General features: G+C 40.9%; 1 protein-coding gene across 1 annotated transcript in view; it reads right to left on the bottom strand.

The window, feature by feature from the left end:
* The window catches only part of LOC122558916 (uncharacterized), a 98,913-nt gene extending 75,013 nt beyond the window's left edge, over window positions 1–23,900 (bottom strand). The window contains exons 1-3 of the mRNA XM_087999957.1: window positions 23,765–23,900; window positions 13,042–13,302; window positions 2,283–2,895 (exon numbers count right to left, since the gene is read on the bottom strand). Coding sequence (XP_087856083.1) covers window positions 2,283–2,895; window positions 13,042–13,301 — 873 coding nt within the window. The 5' untranslated portion in view covers window position 13,302; window positions 23,765–23,900. The remainder of the gene's footprint in view (window positions 1–2,282; window positions 2,896–13,041; window positions 13,303–23,764) is intronic.
* Between the last annotated feature and the right edge of the window lie 1,775 nt (window positions 23,901–25,675).

The raw sequence follows: 25,675 nt of genomic DNA, 5'->3' as shown, positions 1-25,675 counted from the left end.
ATCAATGGTGTTACCATCACTGAATCCCCCACTGTCAACATCCTTGGAGTTGCCACTGACCAGAAACTCAACTAGACTCATCACATTATCACAAGAGCAGGTCAGAGGCGATGAATACTGCAGCAAATAAGTCACCTCCTGGCTTCCCAAACACTATCCACTCTCTATATGGCACAAGTCAGGAGTGTGATGGAATACTCCCAATTACCTAGATAAGTCCAAATCCAACAATACTCAAAAGACTTGACACCATCTAGAACAAAGCAGCTCAACTGATTCTCACCACATCCCCACGAGCATCTACACATCCCACAAGTGAACAAAAATGGTTGCTAATTATTACTAGATAACCTACTTGGTACTGAAGAATTAACTTTACAAGTTGATGTTTCATTCCTTCATAAGTTAATTAATATTAAATGTTTTAATTTGTGTTTCACTTTTTCTCTTTTGTGCCTTTTCCTTATTATTCCACTGTCAATTAGGGGGTTAGATAGGGTTGACAGTGTGAACCTTTTCCCGCGTATGGAGTTGGGTATTACAAGGGGGCATAGCTTTAAATTAAGGGGGGGTAGATATAGGACTGAAGTTAGGGGTAGGTTCTTCACTCAGTGAGTCGTAAGTTCATGGAATGCCCTGCCAGTAGCAGTGGTGGACTCTCCCTCTTTATGGGCATTTAAGCGGGCATTGGATAGGTATATGGAGGATAGTGGGTTAGTATAGGTTAGGTGGTCTTGGATCGGCGCAACATCGAGGGCCAAAGGGCCTGTACTGCGCTGTATTCTTCTATGTTCTATGTTCTATTATCTGTGTTTCCCAACCTTTATTTTGCTTCCTGTGAATCATTTAAATTTAATTTCCATTTTATACATGCTGTTTTAGATTCCATGTCTCAATGATGATTCCTCAATCTAATTTGAAGTGTGTCCCAGATTCATTCTTAGCTCTGAAATTCCATAGATCCCTTTTAGAAGATGCTGTATTTGTGAGACATCAGATTGGAGCAGGTTTCTCTACAACCTGATTAAACTGACCTGTCAATGTAGAGAACAGCACAATCCTTCTTTCATCACAGTCCATTAAAATCAGGGCCAGTGCTCAAAAATATACAGGGCCAGCAGGCAAATTCACCCTGAAAATCTCTAAATCACGCAGAAAATTTCACTTTGTGAATTCAAGCAGATAAAAATGCTAAGTAGAATGAAAGGAAATGGCGAGTAGCTACTCCTCCAAATCACAGAGTGATTTTGGCCTATGATTATCGCTGATAGGTTCATAGGGAATTTATCAGTGCCAAATATGGGAGAGAATCACCTAGAATTTGAAGGAGCAATGAAAGTGGTACTGGCAAGCATGGCCAGTGAGGCCTGGGAAGGAGAAGCAGAAACAGAAACACTGAAGTGGACCAAGGAGTGAGGTTGCAGAGCAAAGTGCTGGTGCAGGGCTAGATGTGAGGCCACAGATCAATAGCAGGGCTGTAAAGGTGGTGCCACAAAAGGGGAGTGGTGCTGTAGCACTCCATGGAAGACAAGAACAGAAGTAGAGACAGGATCTTCGAAAGGGAAAAAAACACTGTTCAGCAAAGGAATATTCATTTAACTTGTATCAGGAAAAGTCAGGTAATGAATTTCTTGCAAACTAATGCAGGGTTCCTCAATTAAAGCTGCATAATTTCAGAGACTACTATTTGGGGGGAAATGTAGTAGATGATGTTGTAATGACAACTATGTCAAGTGTATAATTTAATTTAAACATTTTAATTTCATAAACACTTACATTTATGCATTACCACAACTCAGAAACTCTCATGTACTTTCAATTGCTTTTGGTGCAGTGATTGTATTATAGACAACAAACAACAGTTTAACAGTGACTTCCCCAGTCAACAGAAAGCATGGTGCTTATGGTGATGGATTTTTGTGTATCGAAGTGTTACGATTTTTTTCGAAAAACATTTATTGCCAACTTATGTTTGTTGCTGTGCCAATTTAAATATTGTGATGTCTAGGAAGTTAATACTTGCTTTTTATATTGTGGGAAGAATACCATGTTGAATGGATATAAATTTAGAATCACATCTGTTAAGTACCTAGAGCGTTAGTCATTAGTCCTAATTTATATCACATATTTGCAAATAACAAGTTAATATTATTATAACTTTAAAATAGGTTAAATATATCGAATCAGCTATTAGTAATGTTTCATTGCTATATGGCAACAAAATTGGCTCCTATTGAAAGTAATTGCCAACAAAAACCTCAAAACACATATTTAAAACTTGCCTTCTCTTTCCTCAACTCTTCTTTTAGCATTTCACGCAGTTTTCGAGCTTTCCTCAGTCGTTCAAGGTCAGATGGAATTTTTGCTGATTTAGGGCGTACAGGTGAGTGATTTGGGGATGGTACAATTCCTTTCGTAGGTGGGCTGCTTGTCATAACCCTCTCCTTGAGTGGTGAGGACAGAGTCTTCCGTGTCATAGGTGAGCGAATAGTATTGGTGCCAATAGCTGGATCTTTGTGCACAGGACTTTTAACTGGAGAAAACTGAGGTACTTGAGGAATTGGGGTTTTCTTTTCTGGCAATTTATTAAGTTGTCCTGAAGTGGGCTTGCGTTTGTCCAGTGATTTTGGAAGCAGTTTGTCAGTAGCAGAGGTCTGCGATGGAGAGGCTTTACCTTGAACAGATGCAGTATTGGCTCCAGACGTTAATGAAGTTTGTTGTTGAGCAAGAGTTTTTGATGTTATGCTGCTTGATGGTTGTGTAGATGCAGATGTAGACGTAGATCTGGGTTTGGCTAAATTTGGCATGGTAGAGAAACGCTTCCTCCTTTGCAAAAGTGCCACAGAGAGTTTACTATTGACACCAGGTTCTCCAGTCTTATCATTCTTGTCATTCCTTAAAAAAAAGTTTGCTGGTTATAATAATGTTTTAAATTTATTTAGTATCACTTAGAAAAATGCAAATAAAGAAAAGCCCAAAATGTTATCAAAAAATAATCAAATTAATGTCACTTATTTAACATCACATAATATAACAACCCATGCTATTTATGTTTTGACACTCAATGGAAACAGAATGGCTTCCCAGCCCATTCATTGGTTTAACTAACTGAGGAATCAGATGACCTAAGTTAACAATGAGATGCAAAAGAAAAAGACCTGTATGAGAACGTTTATCTCAGTCTGCTATACGTTGTGATTGCCAAGGAGAGGTTGGTGTTTAGTTTATTTATAAACATAAAATATCTAAATGTACCCCAAAAAAAAAAGAAAACTGCTGCGGATGCTAGAAATTGAAAATGAAGACAGAAAATGCTGGAGAAAATTATTAGACCTGGCAGCATCTGCGGTGAAGATACAAAACTAACATTTCAAGGTCAGTTTAACTCTTCTTTCATTCGAAGTCCAGTCACTTCAAAAATTGATTAAAAGTGCATATAACGTAAATAACATTTACTGTGTAATCATCTGAATTGGTTTGATATTGTTTTGTTTGAAATAGTAAATAACTTCGCAATCTGATTTTAAAAGAAAATAGTCATTCCAAATAAACAGCCACAGCCAAACACATCACCTAGCAGAAGACCACCAAAAGGCTGAAAATCAATTAAAAGTAACTATTCTAATCAACAATGCTCTTCCTGCTTATTACAATATGTTGCCCTTGTTCGGGAGGTAAATCAGTACTCATCCATGTTGAACATCATTTGGAAAAAGCAACGAAGGTGGCAAAGACACAGAAAGTACTCTGGATGAGAGGTTTCAATGTCCATCACCAAGAATGGTTCTGAAGCACCACTAGTGATGAAATGGTCAAATCCTAAAGGATAGAGCAGCTGATCTGGACCTGGTGGGGGTTGATAGTGGGGCAACCAACAAGTGGTAAAACATCATTGACCTCATCCTCATCAATCTATTAGCTAGAGATGCATCAGTCCATTACAGCATCCATAGGAGTGACCATCACAAAGTCCTTGCAGAGACCAAGTCCGGTCTTCACACCTGACATTGTGTTGTGTCCTGCTACCACCTTGTGAAATGAGACAGACTTCAAACAAATCTAGTAACTCAGATTGGGTATTCATCAGGGACAATGGACTACCAGCAGCAGAATTGTACTCACCAACACATTCTGCAACCTCATACTCTGACCCAGCAGATCCCTCATTCTCTCCTTACTATCATGCTAGGGGGATCAACACCATTTCAATGAAGAGGCAGAAGGACTTGCCAGGAACAGGATCAGCTATTAAAAATAAGGTGTCAAACTGGTAAAGGACTAGTGATGTGCCAAACAGCATTAGTAGCAATTGATAGAAAAATGAAAACATAGAAAATAGTAGGCCATCAGCCCTTCAAGTCTGGTCCGCCATTGAATATGATCATGGTTGAGAACCCAATTCAGTACTCTGTTTTCACTTTCGTCCCATACCCTTCAACCTCTTTAGCCTTAAGAACTATATTTAATCATCTTGAGAAAACATTCAATGTTTCCACCTCAGTCACTTTTTGTGACAGAGAATTCCACAGACTCACCATTCTCTGGGTGAAGATATTTCTCCTCAGGTGGCTTCTCCTCTAACAAAGCTAAGTGATTCCACAATCAGCAGATGAGATCTTAGCTCTGCATTCTTGCCACATACGCTCTTAAATGGTTGCAGACAATTAAACAACTCACTGAAGGAGAAGGCTCGACAAATATCCTTATCCTCAATGAGCATTCAGAGCTTTCACAATATAAAATGAAGGCCTTTGGTATACTGTGCCCACTCTGGTCATCAAGCATCTATATTTGCTGACCACACTTTCCAGGACTTGACTTAAGGCCATGCATGTTATGGCATTCAAAGTGCTCATCTAAACAGTTCTTAAATGTCTTGAGGACTCCCACCTCTACTATCCTTTTAGGCATCTAACTTTCTTGTATCCAACTTAAAACTGTGCCACCTGGTAATTGACTGGTCTACCAGATAGGAATATTTCTCACTCTACATCTCTCAGAACTTTGTACAACTTAATCAGTTCCCTTTTCAGCCTTCTCTGCTCTAAGTAAAACAACACCAATCTATTTCGTCTCTTTTCATAGCTGAATTGCACTAAATTGCTGGTGAATCTCCTCTCCCCCTCAATAACAATGGAGCCCAACATGTCAGTATAAAAGGTATTTGTGACAACCTTCAGCTAGAAGTGTTGGATGACCACCTCAGCCTCTCCAGAAATCCTGAGTATCACAGATGTCAGGCTTCAATTAAATTGATTCATTCTGTGATATGAAGAAATAATGAAGGCACTGAATACTGCAATGATATGTGCCCTAATAATATCCTAGTAATATTACAGAAGACGTGTACAGACGTGTTCCTCTAAACAAGCTGTTTCAGGACAGATACTAACATATAAAAAGTGCCCAGCCATGTCCTGGCACGAAAGGCAGGACAAATCCAACCCTGGTCAATTACCAACTCTCCAGTCTACTCTCAATTATTAGTAAAGATCATAGGAGACATCATCAATATTGTTATCAAGGAGCAATTGCTTAGCAATAACCTGCTCATTGATGCTCAGTTTGTGGTCCACGAGGGCTGCTTTACTCCTGTTCACCTCTAGGCTTGGTTAAAATATGAACAGAACAGCCAAACCCCAGAGCGGAAGCTAGAGTAACTGCTCTGACCGACTGCAGACTCTAAGCAAAATTAGAGTCAAAGGGAATCAGAGGGAAAACTCTCCACTGGGTTACATCATACCTAGCGTTCAGGAATATGGTTGAGGTTGTTGCAGTCAGTTGCACCTCAAGGCAGGACATTACTACAGGAGTTCCACAGGGTACCTTATTTTTCTAATCATACTGTTTAGCAATGTTATTGTACAGCTCTGAAGCAGGTGGAACTTGAACCCAGGCCTCCCAGCTCAGTGGTAGGCACACTGCCACTGCACCACAACAGGGCTCAGTTCCTCAGGCAGTGTCTCAGGCCCAACCATCATCAGCTGCTTCATCAATGACATTCCATTGTAAGATCAGAAGTGGAGATGTTCATTGATAATTACACAATATTCAGCACCATTTACAACTCCTGAAATAATGAAATAGTCCATGCCACAAACTCCAGGCAAGGATAAACTCCAGACTTGAGCTGAGTAACAGTAAGTAACATATGCACCACATGAATGTCAAGCAATTACCATCTCCCATAAGATATAATCTAACTGTCACCCTTGACTTCCAGCATTACCCTTCCTGAATTCCTAATTATTAACATCCTAGGGGTATTATCATTGACCAGAATATGAACTGAACACCCTTTGTAACAGCATTGTGGGTATATCTAAATAAAATGGACTGCAGCTATTCAATAATGCAGCTCACCACCACCTTATCAAGGACAATTCGAGGTAGACAATAAATACTGCCCAGCCAGCAAAGCCCACATCCCATGAATGAATAAAAAGGTTAGGCAACTATCTGAGAATTAATCTTTCAGATTGATTACACTTTATCAGAACTAGCAAATGGTAGAGAGTATTAGTGTTAGCAGAGATCAGGAAAAGAGGGGTAGTGGGAGGGAAGAAGAAAATAAGGGGAAGGCCAGTAAAAAGACAAAGTCAGTGACAAAAAGCATGGAAGCACAAGGCAAAAGAAGATGGTAATGGAAACCAGGAACTAAAGATTAAAGATGTAAATACCCAAGTCTGCCACATTTCCTGCTGCATCACTGTATCTTAGTTTGTATCCAGAGCTCAGACTGCTCCAAGAAATTTGACAATAAAAATGCTCCAATTTTCATTCCTTTACATCAAACGTCATGACTGATATTAAAGTGTGGTGAGTTTTCATGACTGCAGGTTCCTAAATGAATGGCTAATTTCCAACTCAGAATGTGAATGATAAGTGAACATCAGTGGACAAGTTATCTTTAAGAAATATCATCGCCAATTTTTCATTGCTCTACTCAAACACACATTCAGCAGAAAGGAGAGGCAATCACCAGAAAACAATTAAGGGCAAAAGAAAGAGATCAAAGATAAAAGCTATATGTTTGTTATCCTAGAACACTGAGGCCTCCTATAACATCCCTATGACCATTTTGTCTGAAATTACCCAGAAAGACTTGGGTGCAGACTGAAATATTTATGGTCTATGTGGTCCTCACATCATTCAATCCATTTATTTCTCAAAATGTCCAGGTTAAAGGTAAAAAATAATTCTGTTTTATTGTTATGGCTCATTAGCCAAAAACTTTTCAGTACAACTAATCTTTTAAAAATTTGTTCACAGGATGTGGACATCGCTGGCTAGGCCAGCATTTTTTGCCCATGGCTAATTGCCCAGAGGCCAGTTAAGTATCAACCACATTGCTGTGGGTATGAAATCACAAAGACCAGACCAGGTAAGGACAGCAGATTCCCTTCCCTAAATGACTGCAGTGAACTAGATCAGCTATTTTACAACAATCAAAGTGGTTACATGATCACCATTAGGCTAGCATTTTATCCCAATTTTTTACAAATTCAAATTATACCATATGCTATGTCTCCAAAATATGAACCTGGAGGAGTTCAAAATTACTAGTTCAGTGACATTAACATTACACCACCATTTTGTTTGTTTGTCTCTTGGACACAAGTCAAAAAGACTCATCAGCATGCAATGATTTTGGACCAGAATTACTTAGACCCTTTGAAAAATGTAGGAAATTAGTATTTCTTACTAACATTTTCACAAGTGGATTTTAATGCCTCCATTGATTTATTGTACTTAGTAGTTTGAACTATTCCTTCACAACATGCCTGATAATTTCTAATCCAATAGACTACATATGGACTAAAAATAATTATTTTACTTTAAGTGTCACAAAGCTAATCCCTTTTTTTCCTAAAAGCTGTTCCTGGGCTCAAGTAGACTCTGTCCTTGATTTTATTCAGATGGGCAATAAACCAGGCCAGGCTCCAATCAGTCTGGTTTGGTACAGAGATAAAAAGGATTTTGAGAGGCCTTTTGTTTATAGGTAAACAGATGAGACTTCAGACCAAAGTGGTCATGTTTTAGAAGTGACCTGTATAATGAAAGGGGAGTGCTCACCTTTCTAGCTGAGCTGAGCAGTTTTAGTTCAGTCTAGAACTGGTTGGAAGTTCAACAGGGAACTGTGTGGAAACTCTCTCTCTCGCTTTCTGCCCTTCAACTTCAACCTGAAATCATGTGTTCCATTTTTACTGGTTTTTAAAGGAAGTTTGCTTATTAGGACTGTTTGTATATTTGGAACAGCATAATTTAGTCTAGTTGGATGGGTTGAGTTCTGTAGGGGTTCTTTATTCAGTTCTTTGTGTTTCATTGTGTGATTCTGTGAATAATTTTTTGTGTTTTAAAATCAACCTAGCTAACCTACTTGATAATTTTCACTGTACATTTACAGAAACAAATTGCAAAGTAATGCTCTGGGCCTGCCTGCTTAAGAATGTTTTGAGTGGTCTGGCCGAGTCCATAACAGAAGTCTATTTTGACTCTTCACCCCAACAATAATCTACACAAAGCAGTGTTTTGTTTTAAACTTATCATAAGCAAACATTTTTAAAAAACTAAAGGGAAATTTAACTTCAGAAATGGGAAATAGTGAGGAGCAAATACCCAATTTTCTTTCTGTTGATTAACGTAAAAGCAAATTCAAAAGAATATATAGCTCTGGCTGATCTAAACCCAGCTATTTCACACCATCACTGAATTGATTTGCACTCCAGAAGCTAAACCTGTGAATTTAAAAGATTTTATTACTGAGATTTTGTCATTTCAGCAGTGAAAGTCTTTCAAGTTTCAAGTGCTTGGTCTCACCAATTGTTTGGCAAACTTATGTAGGCGTTCAGCAATTATGTATGATTCACTCTCTGTTTATACTTAACAACACATTGAGACGAGTACCCATTGCTGTGACACTGCAAAGGCATTCAGCAAGGTGCCACAAACCAGTCAATCTAAGATTTGACTGGCAATTAGTCCAAGATAAAATCTCAGTACAACATAATCAAATTTCTAGAATGCTCTTCTATGCTGAATTGGTCACACTTTTACTGGTAAAAGGATGGACAGAGACAATACGATCAAATCACCTGTATTAAATTGTAATATAATGGTGTAGTTGTCAAGTACTATAAGTCTGAGACTGGGAATTGAATAATCAAAGGGAGTCAATGTATTGTATAAATAAGCCAAAAGGAAAAGGAGGTAGGGTAGGTGCCTAGGACTGCTGCCTCACAGCACCAGGGACCCAGGTGTGTTGCAGGCCTTGAGTGATTGTCTGCTTCGAGTTTCCACATTCTCCCTATGTCTGCAGGGGTTTCCACTGGATGCTCCAGTTTCCTCCCACAAAAGATATGTATTGACCATGCTGAATTGCCCATAGTTTCCAGGCATGGGCAAGTTAGGTGAATTTGCCAGGATAAAGAATCAACCCTGAAATACACACGTTTGTCAATGAACATAAAGGACAGTATTCAGGTTATGCTACCCATGCACTCGCATTCCCAGCCAAAGAAAGCTATTGAGTATAGCCCCAACTGGAGAACATACTACAACACAGGAGCATAGATTCAGGGGAATTAACAAGATTAAATGGGCAATGGGTTTGGGGTCAGTGGAATGTGCTTTGGAGGGTTGGTACAGATCCAATGGGCTGAATGGCCTCTAACTACACTAACGCAATTCTATAATACTATGAAATCAGCAGCAGATGACCAAAAGGCTCACAAGAGAGGAAATACACTATGAAAACAATTTAGCAAATAGGGAGGAGATGGCAGAGCCTTTGGCTTTGATATTTAAGTCGTCATTGTCTACAGGTTTGGGACCAGAGGACTGGAGGATTGCAAATGTTGTGCCCTTGTTCAAGAAGGGCAGTAGAAATGACCCAGGTAATTATAGACAAGTGAGCTTTACTTCTATTGTAGGAAAGGCTTTTGAAAGCATTATAAGAGATAAGATTTATAATCATCTAGCAAGCAACAATTTGATTTCAGATAGTCAACATGGTTTGTCAAGGGCAGGTCATATCTCACAAATCTCATTGAGATTTTTGAGAAGGTGACCCAGCATGTAGACAAGGGTAGGGCGGTTGATATGGTATACATGGACTTCAGTAAAGCTTTTGATAAGGTTCCACATGGTAGGTTATTGGGGAAATTGCAAAGGCATGGAATGGAGGGCGATTTAACAGTTTGGATTAGAAACTAGCTTTCTGAAAAAAGACAGTGAGTGGTGGTTGATGGAAAATATTCAGTCTGGAGTCCGGTTACTAGTGGTGTACCACAAGGATCTGTTTAGGGACCACTGCTGTTTGTCATTTTTATAAATGACCTAGACGCAGGCATAGGTGGATGGATTAGTAAATTTGCAGATGACACTAAAGTCAGTGGAGTAGCAGACAGTGTGAAAGAATGTTACAGGTTGCAGGGGAATTTGGATAAACTGCAGAATTGGGCTGAGAGGTGGCAAATGAAGTTCAGTATAGCTAAATTTGAGGTGATGCACTTTGGGAAGAATAACAGGAAGGCAGTGTACTGGGTCAATGGAAAGATTTTTGGTAGTGTGGATGTGCAAAGGATCTTGGAGTCCATGTACATAGATCCCTAAAAGTTGCCACCCAGGTGGCTAGTGCTGTTAAGGCGGCATACGGTGTGTTCGGTTTCATTAGTAGAAGGATTGAGTTCCGGAGCCGCAATATCATGCTGCAACTATACAAAAACGCTGGTGCGGCCGCACTTGGAATATTGTGTACAGTTCTGGTCCCCATATTTCGGGAAGGATGTGGAAACATTGGAAAAGGTGCAGAGGAGATGTACCAGGATGTTGCCTGGTCTGGAGGGAAGGTCTTATGAGGAAAGGCTGAGCGACTTGGGTCTGTTCTCATTGGCAAGAAGAAGAGTAAGAGGGGATTTGATAGAGACATATAAGATGATCAAAGGATTAGATAGGGTAGACAGTGAAAGTCTTTTTCCTAGGATGATGACGTCAGCTTGTACGAGGGGGCATAACTACAAATTGAGGGATGATAGATTTAAGACAGATGTGAGAGGCAGGTTCTTTACGCAGAGAGTGGTAAGGGCGTGGAATGCCCTACCTGCTAATGTAGTCAACTCAACCACATTAGGGAGATTTAAACAATCCTTAGGTAAGCAATGGATGATTTTGGGATAGTGTACAGGAACGAGCTGAGAATAGTTCACAGGTCAGCGCAACATCGAGGACCGAAAGGCCTGTTCTGCGCTGTATTGTTCTATGTTCTAAAATAAATAGTAAAAGCTTCTACAGATATGTAACAAAGTAGATAGAGTGAGTGTAGAATCCTGATAGAATACAACTGAGGAATTGACAACAGGAAACAGGAAAATAGCAGATAATTTAAAGCAATATTTTGCGTCAGTCTTCACGGTGGAGGAAACCATAAACATCCCAAAGGTGTCAGATAAACAAGGTGCTAAGAGAACAAAGTTCTTTTGACAGAGTTTTTCTGGTGGATAAAGGACAAGGTATTTCACAAACTATTGGAATTAAAGACAGATAGGTCACAAGGACCTGACAATCTTCATCCAAGGGTTTTGGAGGAACTGACTGCAAAGGTAGTGAAGGCATTGGTCAATATATTCCAGAACTCAATGAACTTCAGGAGGGTTCTAGCAGATTGAGAAAATGGCAATATGACATTCAAAAAGGGACAGAGACGGAAGACAGAAAACTACAGGACAATTAGCCTTCCATTTGTCATTGGGAGTCCCTTATTAAGAAAGAAGCAACAAGAAATTTAGAAAAACCTGATGCAATCAAACAGAGACAACATGATTTTGTGAAAAGGAAATCATGTTTGATAAATTTGCTTGAGTTCTTTGATAATGCATTCAGATTTCAAGAAGGCATTCAATAAGATGGCACGTAAAGGATCATTGCACAAAATAGATTAATGGGTTCTCTTGAGGTTAGGAAGATGTGGAGAGCCATAAGGATCAGTCCTAGGGCCTCAATTATTTATTATTTATAATAATTTGGAGGAGGGGGTAGAGTGTAATCTATCCAAATTTGCTGATGACACAAAAATACATAGGAGGGCATTTCGCGCTGATGACATGAGAAATCAACAAGGGCATATAGGTATATTGAGTTAGTGGGCAACAACTTGGCAAATGGAGTTTATTGCAGGAAATTATAAGGTAGGAAGAATCAAAAGTTAGAATATTATTTATATTGAAAAAATTCCAAAAAGCTACAGCATATAGATTTCTGGGTGTTCTCGCATGAAACCCAAGAAGCTATTACGCAGATGCAGATGTAATTGAGAAAGTAAATACAATTTTGCCCTTCATTACAAGATGGTTTGAATTTTAAAAAATAAAGTCTTCCTTCAAATGTGCAGGGTGCTGGTGATGGCACACTTGTGTATATGTTTGGTCCCCGTATTAAATAAAGAATATATTGCAGTAGGAGCAATTCAAACAGATTAACTAGATTTATTCCTCGGATGAAGTGGTTATGTTATCGAAAGCAACTAAACAGCTTAAGTCTTCAGAAGAATGAAGGTTGATCTTCCTGAAACATACAAGATTCTGAGGGGCTTGAGAGGGCAGATGCTTCCGCTCATGGCGGTAACTCAGACTGGGGACACAGTTACAGAATAAGGGAGGCAGTCATTTAAAACTCAGATACAAAGGAATTTCTTATCTCAGAGTGCACAGAATTTGCAGAATTCTCTATCCCTGAGAGCTGTAGAAGTTAGATCACTGAAAGCACTTAAAGAGGAGGTAGACAGAATTTTTGAAATATCAAAAGTTGAGGGCTCTGAGTAGCTGACATCAGAGGAGTTTAGGCCTGGGACACATCAGCTGCAATCTTCTAGAATGGCATGGCAGGCTCAAGGAGCTGAAATGGCCTACTCCCATTCCTATTTTTATATTCTTATGAGGCAGTTAAAAACTGCAGCTGGTGCATAGACGGAAAATATTAGAACAGGAAGTTGATGATTAAGATTATGATAGCTTAGACCAGTGTTCAAATGAATTCAATACTAACTTATTAATTGGAACATTCTCCTGCTGCTCATCTGGGTCATCTCTTTCTTCCTGTTCTCTGCTTGCATTAGGCGGTGGCACTGGCGGAACTGATATCACAACTTGAGACTCAGAAGCATCATTTTCATTGGAAGTGTTTCTTTCAGGACTTGATTGCTGGACGGAGGTATGGTCCTTGTCATCTTCCTTGCTTGTCTGTGATGAGCCTCTTCCACCAGGTTTCACATTAGGTTTTATGCTGAGTCTTGAGCGGCGAAACATTCTGCAAGATACAGGAAGACAAATATCATAAAGCAGCATTTATTAGCACCAAAAATCTTCAAATTAATCACTTACACGTATCTCACATCATTCATGATTTTAGGTATGTTACAAAACAAGCAGTCGATAATTTAACCTGTACAGGTGCTTTGCAATCCATTTTGGTACAGATTATAACAGTTTCAAACTATTTCAACAGGATCCAAAAACTTATCAAAAGGATCCAACAGCCAAGCACTGTCCAACTGGTTAATTTTACTAGATTTGCTTCTCCCAGATAGGGTTTTTTCCCCAAAAAACATCTAGTTTCTCATCTCTTCCATTAGATTACTTAGCATATAATGGGCCAGGAATATTAATCGTGATGCAGAAGATTAAGCTAGGTGAACCAGCAAGTTTTTCTGACTAATCCGTTCACGTGTTGACATTTCTGCCCAAAAGTTCACCTGCGTAAAGCATCCAACTGTGACATTTTTTTTTCTTTATTCATTCATGGGATGTGGGCATCGCTGGCTAGGCAGCATTTATTGCCCATCCCTAATTGCCCAGAGGGTAGTTACGAGTCAACCACAACGCTGAGAGTCTGGAGACACATGTAGGCCAGACCAGGTAAGGATGGCAGTTTCCTTCTCTAAAGGGTATTACTGAACCAGATGGGTTTTTCTGACAATCAATTCATTGTCATCATTAGATTCTTAATTCCAGATGTATGGAATCCAAATTCCACCATCTGCCATGGAGGGACTCGAACCCAGGTCCCCAGAACATTATCTGAATCTCTGGATTAACAGTCCAGCCTCAATACCACTAGGCTATCACCTCCCATACTGAGCTGAACCCAGAAGGGGGCACATTTTCCACTTTGCTTCTTAATAAGCTATTACTGGAGCAGCAATAATGTGGACACTTGCAGCACTCCAAAATGGTAACAAAGTGACAAAGACAGAATTCTAACCAGTTAAGTAGCTGACATCATCAGCCATTTCTGTCCTGCATCAGCCCATCTACTGCTGAAACCCCGATCCTTTCCTCAGTTACCTCTAGATTTGATTATTCCAATGTTCTCCCAGTGGGTTTCCTGTCTTCAGCCAACTGTAAACTTCAGCTTCTAATATGGCCAGCCATATCCCATTCAACCATCATTCCTTTCCTCAGCCACCTATAATAGTTACGGGTCAATAAATGCCTTGATTTTAACACTTTCTTCCAAGTGTGGGCCTTACCCCTCCTAATTCTGAAATCTCCTCTTGCTCAAAATACTCCAAGAACTCTACATTTCTGGCCTTTTTTAATCCCCATTTTCTTCCATTATACTACTTGTGGCCATACTTTTATAGTATACAGCCCAAACTCCATCACTACCTTTCTTTCCACCTTCCTTAAACTCTACTCCAAAGAGATAAAGCTGGGTATGATCACTCACCATCCCAGCATATCTTCAGAATGTAAACTACAATTTCTTCATCATTGATGCTCATCAGAAATGCATTAACATTTCTTTGAGAGCACTTTCCAAACGCAGCACCATTACCAACTGGAAGGCCAAGGCAAGCAGTATATGGGAACACCACCAACTGCAAGTCCTCTCTCAACCACTCACATTCCAGATTTGGAAATATATCATTGTTCCTTCAATGTCACTGGGTCAAAGTTGTAGAATTCATGACCTACCAGTGTTGTGGTTATACCTGCACCAAATGGACTGCAACAGTTCCAGAAAGCAGTTCATCACTTCACAAGGCAATTAGGATAGGCAATAAATGCTGGCCCAACCAGCAATGCCCATGTGCTGAAAGTGAATTTTAAAAACTTGTGGAAGAAGAAAGAGCTGTATATAACACTACATTATGAGGCTCTTACATTGTGTAGATGTCAACAGGATCAACAAAATGGCAAAAAAAATTAAATTAGTGGACAAATTGTAACAAATGGAATTTCATGTGGGGAAATGGATCAGAGGAAGACAAATCAAAACTTAAAAGAGGTTGACTAGAACATAAGGAGATTTTGTCATTTGCGGAATGGAGACAGCATTGGCTAGGTAAGCACTATTACTGCAACCAGAATACTTTGAGGGGGCAGTGGTAATCAGCCTTCTTGGATTACTGCAGATCATGTGGTGAGGGCCCATCCACAATAGTGTTAGGGAGTTGTGGAATTTTAACCCAGCAACACTGAAGGAACAACAATATCAAGACGATGTGTGACTTCCAAGGGACTCTGCAGGTGGTAGTGCAGATGGTATTAATGGTGGAGGGTGTGAATATTGAAGATGTTAGATGGGCTGCCAATCAAGCTTTACCCCGCACAGTGCCAAGCTGCTTGAGCTGCATTATTTAGCAACTGGAGGGTATTCCATCAGACTGCTATGCTTTGCAGATGCAGGACCAGCTTTAACCAATCAGGAGACGAGTTACTCAACACAGAATTTCCAGCGTCTGACTTTGCTCCACCAGAATGAAAATTGGAAGGATCATAGGATCAGATTGGTGGAGGGGAAGGGTTTGAGAGCAGAGTGGCACGGCAAGCTAAGTGATTAAGGAATGGAATAGCAAAGTGGAGGAAAGGGTGCAAGACCAGAGCAGTGGAGTGAAGTGGTAGGGAGGCAGCAGTGAGCAGAGTGGCAATGTCTCAGATAAGCACTAAGTGATCTTTGTAGTGGGGCAGAAAGTGGTGTGTGGACACTGAGGTGGAATGAGAGGGAAGGGCTTTGTGAGCAGACTGACAAGAGGAAAGTCGATGAGCAGAGTGTTCAGGTAGGATGAAAGTCTGTGAGAATGGAGTGGCAAGGTTGCATGAGCAGAATAGCCAGGTGGGGGAGAGCTGCAGGTGTAGGGTGATGGGTGGGATCGACCATATGAACAGAGTGGCAGAGCAAGAGGTGACTTCATGAGCAGAATGCAGAGCAGATTCAGACCTTTGACTCTGCAAAGTCCTACTTTCCATATTCTAGGGGTTAGTAATCCAATGGTCACAGTCCATATAGATATCAACAACATGGGAAGAACAATTAAAGTGTTTCTGTATATAGCAATTGAGGAACTAGGCACTAAAAACATGGTACCTCAGAAGTTAGAACATCTGGATTATCATCTGAGTCATGTGCAAATTGGCATAACGTACATAAAATCTGAGAAATGAATGCATAGTGCAAAGACTGGTGTGGGAGAAGAGTTTCAATTAGTGGGCCACTGGCAGTAGTTTGGTATAAGTGATGCTATACCTTTGGAATGGTCTACTCACAAACCATGCTGAGACCAGAGCTCTTGTACACCCCAAAACCTGTAACGTAGAGAGGATTTTAAACTAAATAATGAGGCAAGGGATCAAATGTGGAAAAATCCAGTATATCAAAGAACAGAAACAAGGTAAGAAAGGAAAATAGTTCAAAGTTTGGGTGAAGATTTGTAGCTCGGGTGCTCGTTGTTGTGGTTCTGTTCGCTGAGCTGGGAATTTGTGTTGCAGACGTTTCGTCCCCTGTCTAGGTGACATCCTCAGTGCTTGGGAGCCTCCTGTGAAGCGCTTCTGTGGTGTTTCCTCCGGCATTTATAGTGGCCTGTCCCTGCCGCTTCCGGTTGTCAGTTTCAGCTGTCCACTGTAGTGGCCGGTATATTGGGTCCAGGTCGAAGTGTTTGTTGATGGAGTTTGTGGATGAGTGCCATGCTTCTAGGAATTCCCTGGCTGTTCTTTGTTTCACTTGCCCTATAATGGTAGTGTTGTCCCAGTCGAATTCATGTTGCTTGTCGTCTGCGTGTGTGGCTACTAAGGATAGCTGATCGTGGCGTTTCGTGGCTAGTTGATGTTCATGGATGCGGATCGTTAGCTGTCTTCCTGTTTGTCCTATATAGTGTTTTGCGCAGAATTCTCTTTGTGGAGAATTCACCACAAAGGTATACAGGAAAGCCACACACACAGACCAAGTCCTGAACTATGAAAGCAACCACCCCAACGCACACAAAAGAAGTTGCATCAAGACACTATTCAAAAGGGTCACAACACACTGCAGTACACCAGAACTGCAAAAAGAGGAAGAGGAACACCTGTATAAGGTATTCGCCAAAAACGGATACCCACGCAATTCCATCAACAGATGCCTAAGAGAAAGACAACGGAACGAGGACATGCCGCAACCCAAAGGACTAGCCACACTACCATACATCAAGAACATCTCTGAAATGACAGCCAGACTACTGCGACCACTAGGACTTATAACAGCACACAAACCAATAGCCACCCTCAGACAACAACTCACCAGAACGAAGGACCCGATACCCAGCATGAGCAAAACTAATGTAGTGTACAAAATCCCATGCAAGGACTGCACAAAACACTGTATAGGACAAACAGAAAGACAGCTAACGATCCGCATCCATGAACATCAACTAGCCACGAAACGCCACGACCAGCTATCCTTAGTAGCCACACACGCAGACGACAAGCAACATGAATTCGACTGGGACAACACTACCATTATAGGGCAAGTGAAACAAAGAACAGCCAGGGAATTCCTAGAAGCATGGCACTTATCCACAAACTCCATCAACAAACACATCGACCTGGACCCAATATACCGGCCACTACAGCGGACAGCTGAAACTGACAACCGGAAGCAGCAGGGACAGACCACTATAAATGCTGGAGGAAACACCACAGAAGCGCTTCACAGGAGGCTCCCAAGCACTGAGGATGTCACCTAGACAGGGGACGAAACGTTTGCAACAAAAATTTCCAGCTCGGCGAACAGAACCACAACAAAGGAAAATAGTAATATAGAAAAGGAGGGTCAGAGAATGGCCAAAAGGGGCAGAAAGAAATAAACCTAGGAATATACCAATCAAGGCTAGATGAAACAAATAAATGAAAATGTGTATCAAGTATTTATAAAGCAAATGAACTGGTAGTGAATTGAATTTTTGTCACCTGTACTGAGGCACAGTGAAAAGCTTTGTCTTGCAAAGGGTGCCCCCTCAATATCTTTGCATGCTGTCGGGGAATTAGCTCAAATGGTAGATCACTGGCTTAGTATGAGAGAGGTAGTGGGATCGATGCCCACATTCTCCACAATGCTTTTGTGGGTGGCACGGTGGCACAGTAGTTAGCACTGCTGCCTCACAGCGCCAGAGACCTGGGTTCAATTCCCGCCTCAGGCAACTGTGTGGAGTTTGTACATTCTCCCCGTGTCTGCGTGGGTTTGCTCCGGGTGCTCCGGTTTCCTCCCACAGTCCAAAAATGTGCAGGTTAGGTGAATTGGCCATGCTAAATTGCCCGTAGTGTTAGGTGAAGGGGTAAATGTAGGGAAATGGGTCTGGGTGGGTTGCGCTTAGGCAGGTCGATGTGGACTTGCTGGGCCGAAGGGCCTGTTTCCACACTGTAAGTAGTCTAATCTAATCAATACAGTGCACAGTGAAATAAATAAATAGGGATAGGAGAGTCAATCTGGAGACAGGCTTCAGGATGACAAACATTGTGTTCTGAAGAGGGGTACAGGACATTAGAGAAAAACGGGAAGTAAAGGTGGAGGAGTTAGCACTGTCGTTTAAAATACAATAAAAAATATCGGGTGTTTGAAATAAAGGGATGATAATAATCATGGGTAACTTAAGTCTACATATAAACTGGAAAATCAGGTTTGCAGTAGTAGCCTAAATGTGGAGTTCATAGAATGCTTTCAAGATAGCTTCTTAGAGCACAATGTTTTAGAAGCAACCTAAGAACAGATTATATTAGATATGGTTTTGTGCAATGTGATAAGATTAATTAAAGACTTTACAATTAAGGCTGGCATTGGTAGCTGTGACACAACATCATTAAATTTTACACCCAGTTTGAAAGGGAGAAGATTGGGGCTAAGACTTTATTTTAAGCCTAAATAATGGCATATGTGGGCATGAAAGCTGAGCCAGCTGAAGTGAACAACTATTCTAGGCATTTATTGGGATATTTCAGAACTCAGAATATACATATTTCTACTATAAAGAAAAATTCTCAAGGGAAAGCATCAAACCTAAGTACACTGCTGCACCAAGATGACTGGCAGGTCAGATGGCTGCTCCCAATGTAAAGGACAGCAGCAAATGACTAAAAAGTTAATTGGAGGAAGAAATTCGAGTGTGAGATGAAGCTACACAGAAATGTAAAAATTGGATAACAGGAGTTTCTACAGGTTTTCAAAAAGAAAAAGAGTGAAGTGAGTGTTGTTCTTCTGGACAATGAAAATGGGGAGTTAATAGGAGGTAAGGAAATGATGGATGTAACAAACAAATATTTTGCTTCTGTCTTCATTATAGAAAATACAAAGTGAAACACAGTAATAGCAATGAACCAGGTGGACGGAGAGAGGAATTTAGTGAAAGTACCAATCACAAGGGAACTGGTACTAAGCAAACAGCTGTGGACAGATCTCTACATCAAATGGACTTCATCTTAGGGGGGTTTTGAGTGGGAGCCAATGAGGTAATATGTCAAATGGCGTTAAATTTTCCAAATTTCCTTAAATTCAGAAAAGATTCCAACAGACTGGAAAGCAGTGAGTGAAGCCCCTCTATTTAAGAAGTGAGGGAGGCATAAAACAGGAAAGTTGAATAGTTTATTCATCATCTGTCATAGAGAATGTTTTAGAATTGATTGATAAAGGGATTCAAGGTGATCATTTTAAAAATTTCAACATAATTGGGTTGTCAACATGGTTATAATAAAGGGATATCATTATTAACCAATTTATTGGAATTCATTGCAGATGCAACACGTGCTGTGGATAAAGAAGAGTTTATATCAGCATACTATATCTGCATTTCCACAAAGCATTTGATAAGATGGCATAACAAAGATTATTGCAAATAACAAAAGCTCATCGTGTAGACGGTAACATATTAGTGTGGAGAGAAGATTGACTCGCTGGCATAAAATAAAATATGCTTAAATGGGTACTTCTCTGATTACCAGCATCTGGTGAGTGGACTCCCACAGTAGTCTGTGCTGGGCCTCAACCTTCTACAATTTACATCTCAGGCATGGCAGTTAAATTCACAGGCATCACCATGACACACACTAAAGTGATACAAAGATGATGTAAGGGTGTTACAGATGTAGATAGGTTGAGTGAGGTAACAAAAAAAATCTAATATTGGAAAAATGGTCACTTTCATAGGAATAATTAAAATGTAGTGTACTACTTAATTGGAGCATGACTGCAGAATTCCCAAGTGCAAAGGGATCTTGGTGTTATAGTGCATGAATTGAAAAAGGCAGTATGCTGGTACAGCAGTTAAGAAAATTAATAGGATTGTCTACTTTATTATAAGAGCAACTGAATATGAAAGAATGTTTTGGTTCAGTTCAAGTTATTAACGAGATTACATCTCATTTGGTGTGCAGTTTTGGTCTCCTTATTTTAGGAAATAAACACATTCGGGCAGCTCTGAGGAGTTTACTACATGATATTTGAAATATGTGGATTGTCTTATGCAGATACATACAACAGACAGGGCTGGTTCTCTTCAGAGTTTAGAAGAGTGACTAATATCTTTCTCGAAGATTTTAAGATCCTGAATGGTTTTGATAAGCTGGACATGACACTTCCTCATGTGGGTTCATCCAGAATGTTTTTATTAATTTATTTGTGAGATGAGGGTTATAGTGGCTCAGTTCACTTTTATTACCCATCCCAAATTGTTCTTCTGGTTGTGATGGGAAGCAGCATTCTTCATTATTGTAGTCCACTTGTAGGACAGCACAGTGGTCAACGCTGCTGCTTCACAGCACCAGGGACCTGGGTTTGATTCCACCCTTGGGTGACAGTCTGTGCGATTTTCCTCCAGGTGCTCCAGTTTTCTCCCACATTCCAAAAATGTGCAGGTTAGGTGGATTGGCTGTGCTCACCTGCCCAGGGAATGTGCAGGCTAAGGCAAGGCAGAGTTACAGGGATAGGACAGGGGAGTGGATCTGCAGGAGATGTTAGAGGGTGTGTGTGGACTCAATGGGTCAAATGGCCTGCTTCCATACTGTAGGGATTCTATGATTTGATGTAGGTACACACATTATGTTATGAGAGAGGATTTTGAAATAGCAATTGCGAAGGAACGGCAATATATTTCTAAGTCAGAATGGTGAGTGACTTGGAGAGAAATTGGCAAGTGATATGTTTCCATATATCTGCTGTCCACGTGCTTCTAGATGGTAGGGGACTGAGCGTCAGTTGGATGGATACCAACAGTGAGAGTACAATTGACATAATGGATGAGATTACAAAGAAGGTATTTTGTTCATGTTTGAACCAAGGCTGTAATGAGAACAGAAACAGAGGCCATGCAGTGAATTCGCACAATTAAATAACTAAGGATTACTCCTTAACAGAAGTTGAACTGGATAGTCCATACAAATACTGGAGCTACAACAGCAGGTCAGAGGCTGCAAGTCACCCATCTCCTGATTCCTCATAACCTACACACCATTTACAGCACACAAGTCTCCAACCTGATGGAATCCATACCTCCCTGGTAGACTGCAGTTCCAAAATACTCAACAAGCTTAACATTCCTGATGAACAGCTTATGTTCAAAACTCTTCTGCTCCTCAGATGCTGCTTCACTGGCTGTGCTTTTCCAGTGTCATACTTTCTGACTGACTCACCAGCACCTGCAGTCCTCACTTTCTTCAAGCTTATCATCATTCAGGACAGCTTGTTTGATCTAGCACCTTCAACATTCACTCATCACACTCAACACAGAAGAAATGCAGTGTATAGCATTTACAAGATTTACTGCAGAAACTCACTCTTGCTCCTTCAAGTGGCAGATGGAGTTTAATTTAGATAAATGTGAGGTGCTGCATTTTGGGAAGGCAAATCAGGGCAGGAATTACATCTTAATATTAAGGTCCTGGGAGTGTTGCTGAACAAAGAGACCTTGGGGTGCAGGTTCATAGCTCCTTGAAAGTGGAGTTGCAGGACGACAGGATATTGAAGGCAGCATTTGGTATGCTTTCCTCTATTGGTCAGAGCATCGAGTATAGCAGTTAGAAGGTCATGTTGCAGTTTTACAGGGCATTGGTTAGGGCACTTTTGGAACATTGTGTGCAATTCTGGTCTCCCCCTCCCGGAAGGATGCTGTGAAACTTGAAAGGGTTCAGAAAAGATTTATAAGAATGTTGCCAGGGTTGGAGGATTTGAACTATAGAGAGAGGCTGAAAAGGCTGGGGTTGTTTTCCCTGGAGCATCGAAGGCTGAGGGGTGACTTTACAGAGCTTTATAAAACTATGAGGGGCATGGATAGGGTAAATAGACAAGGTATTTTCCCTGGGATGGAGGAGTTCAAAACTTGAAGGCACAGGTTTAGGGTGAGAGGGAAAGATTAAAAGGGACTTAGGGGTAATTTTTTCATGCAAAGAGTGGTGCATGTATGGAATGAGCTGCAACAGGAAATGGTGGAGGTTGACACAATTACAACATTTAAAAGGGATTTGGATGGGTATATGAATAAGAAAGGTTTAGAGGGATATTGGTTAAGTGCTGGCAAATGGGTCTCGATTAATTCAGGATATCTAGTCAGCATGGACAAGTTGGACCATAGAATCTGTTTCTGTGCTGTACATCTCTATGACTCTACAGTGTCTTTCAAATTTGTACCTTGAAGTACAACAGCTGCAGATACATAGGAACTTTACCACCTGCAGGATCCCCTCTAAGTCACACAGCATCCTGACTTGGACATCACTGTTCCTTCACTGTCACTGCATCAAAATTCTGAATCGCTTCCTACAGCCCTATGCATGCACTTACTCTTCATGGAGTGGAGCAGTTCAAGAAGGACAATTATGAACAGACAATAAATACTGGACTAGCCAGCAAAACTCTCACCTGCTAATAGATAATGTAACGTTCAAATAAATTGTGCACTCTGGAAATGTTGCTACTGTTGTAACCTAGTGAAACATATGGACTAATGTGAAGGTTTACAAATGGTAGTGATAAATAACCATTTCAAACACATTTATCAAAACATGAAAATACCACTGGCTTTCTTCAAAACAGCATTTTATTGCTCTTGAATAGGCAGAGAGAGAGACTTCTTTTAATATCGAAAAGGCAATACACTCAGTAATTGAATGGAAGTGTCAACAAAATTTATGCGTTAAAACCTCACGAATGGGACTTGCTCAGAGGCCGCAGTGCTACCACTGAACCGTAACTTCACCTTCATCGAAGATGCATATAAAAACAATTAGGAATTGATTAAATCATAGGAAGTCTATGTTTTAAATGTTCTAGGTTTTGGCGTGGGCACCTGTTTTGTGGATGTTTATAAGTCCTCACGCTGGAAGCTGGTACACGGGGGTCACACAAGCCGGTGCTGCTGCTGCTGCTGCCGGCGGGGACCTGTCAGGGTCAAAGTTTTACACTGAGGCGTGGAACCCGTTCGGGGCCTTTTCCAGCGGCCAGCCGTGCCCCGCTTCCCCCGATTACTCACCTCTCAGAGCAGGGATGGGCCTAACAGACCCACGGCGGCTGCTGCTGCCGGCGTTATGCGCACCTCCCTGTCACTCCACCTGGCACGTGCTGTCTCCGACTCCCGAGTACTCACACAACCCCCGACCCAAGACTCAACTCAGTCACCCATCCTCTTCCCCCGCAGCCTGACACTCCTCCGCTATACCATCAGACAACTGGGCCCGCAATGCTTCACGGGAGTTGTAGTCCGGCACGTTGTAGCCAAACACATTTCCCAACATGCACCGGGCTTCAGGTATTGCAGTGTATTGCAACAGCAAGTTAGGGGCATGTTGCGTTTCAGATGAAAGACTATGTTAATTATGTTTTACTTTTTACAGATGCTGATAAGCTTGCCGAGCTTTTTTTGAGTTCAGTCTTTGTTTTGGCCGACTTGTGTCAATAGCCGCTACTAGTAAGAGTCGCAAATCCACATAAATCTAGGGAGAAATACCAATTCTTAAAAGTGTCACCCCATTAAAATTTAACTTTGAAAGCCTTGTTTCCCTCTAAGGTAAACACTTTGGGAACATGAAATGAACTCTGGGGACTTGGTATACAGGATATAACATAGTTTGTACCTCACTTCCTCAAAATTAAATAGTAGAATAGCCTTTCCTGTGACATGCACTCAAATGAGTGTAGTGAAAAGTTTGTAATGTCACCTCTGGCACCATTTTTAGTGCAGAGTGCCTAGGTACAGCGTCTTTCAGTGTTTGTAACAGAATTAAAAGAGTAAGAAAAATAGTCTACAATAGAAATACAAAGTTTTTAAAAGTACTCAAATTACTCATGTCCAGAATAAGAATAAAAAGTATATGTCTAAAAGTACTCTATTATAGTCCCTTTCACTGAGTCTGTGTGCACCAGGCTTCACTGCCTCCGTGTGCTGGCCTCCAGTCCAGGACGGTCTCCAGGGTGGCCAGGGCTCAGACTTCCTCCCGGTCCAGGTTCTGGTCCACAACTAATCTCCCAGACCAGCATGGGTTCGGAATGCCTTGGGCTCCGGCACTTGCCCTCCCATTTTCCAGATAGGGGACAAGTAGAGCATTCCATCATGTCAGTAATACTGCTCAGGAGAAACTGAGGACTGCAGATGCTGGACATCAGAGTCGAACAGTGTGGTGCTAGAAAAGCATAGCCGGTTAAGCAACATCCGAGAAGCTGGAGAGTCGATGTTTTGGGCATAAGGCCTTCATCGGGACTTCCCGATGAAGGCTCATGCCTGAAACGTCGACTCTTCTGAAGAGAAAAATGGGAACACAACTACCTATACGTTGCCCTCCAAGTCACTCACCATCCACACCTGAAAATATATTACCATTCCTTCAGTGTCACTAGGTCAAATTTCTGGAATTCCCTTCCTAAAAGAAGTTTGGAGGCATCTATACTAAATGAACTGCAGTGGTTCAAATAATAGCTCACTTTTAGTTTCAGAAGGGTAATTAGAATGAGCAATGTGATGGATCATAAAATCTGGCCCAACCAGCAAAATCCACATTCTAAGATCTTGTGATTAGTACACATGGCTACTACAGTTTGTCAGTAGTGGAAGAGACAGACAGAGACCAGAGCCAGGAATATTGGTTAAGTGAACCACTTACAGAAAGTTGTGGATAATTTTGTGCATATTTGCAATTGTGTTCATAGAGATCTCTAAGGAGACTGTCTTGGATACTAAAGCAGCATTTGATCAATTATGTCATTAACATGAGCTTGGTAAAAGCTCCCTAATGAGAACTAGGGAACAACTCTCCGCTAGTTAAAGTCATACCAAAATCAAAGGAAGATAGCGAGACCATTAGAGGTCAGTCATCTCAGTCCCAGGAAATTTCTGCAGAAGTTTCTTGTGGTAGCTTTCTCGACCTAACCATGTGAAGATTTATGGATC

Source organism: Chiloscyllium plagiosum, unplaced genomic scaffold (assembly GCF_037043375.1).
Source record: "Chiloscyllium plagiosum isolate Xiang-an unplaced genomic scaffold, Cpla_swu_hap1 HiC_scaffold_2, whole genome shotgun sequence".
NCBI lineage: Eukaryota > Metazoa > Chordata > Chondrichthyes > Orectolobiformes > Hemiscylliidae > Chiloscyllium > Chiloscyllium plagiosum.
This window is presented reverse-complemented; position numbering and strand designations above follow the sequence as displayed.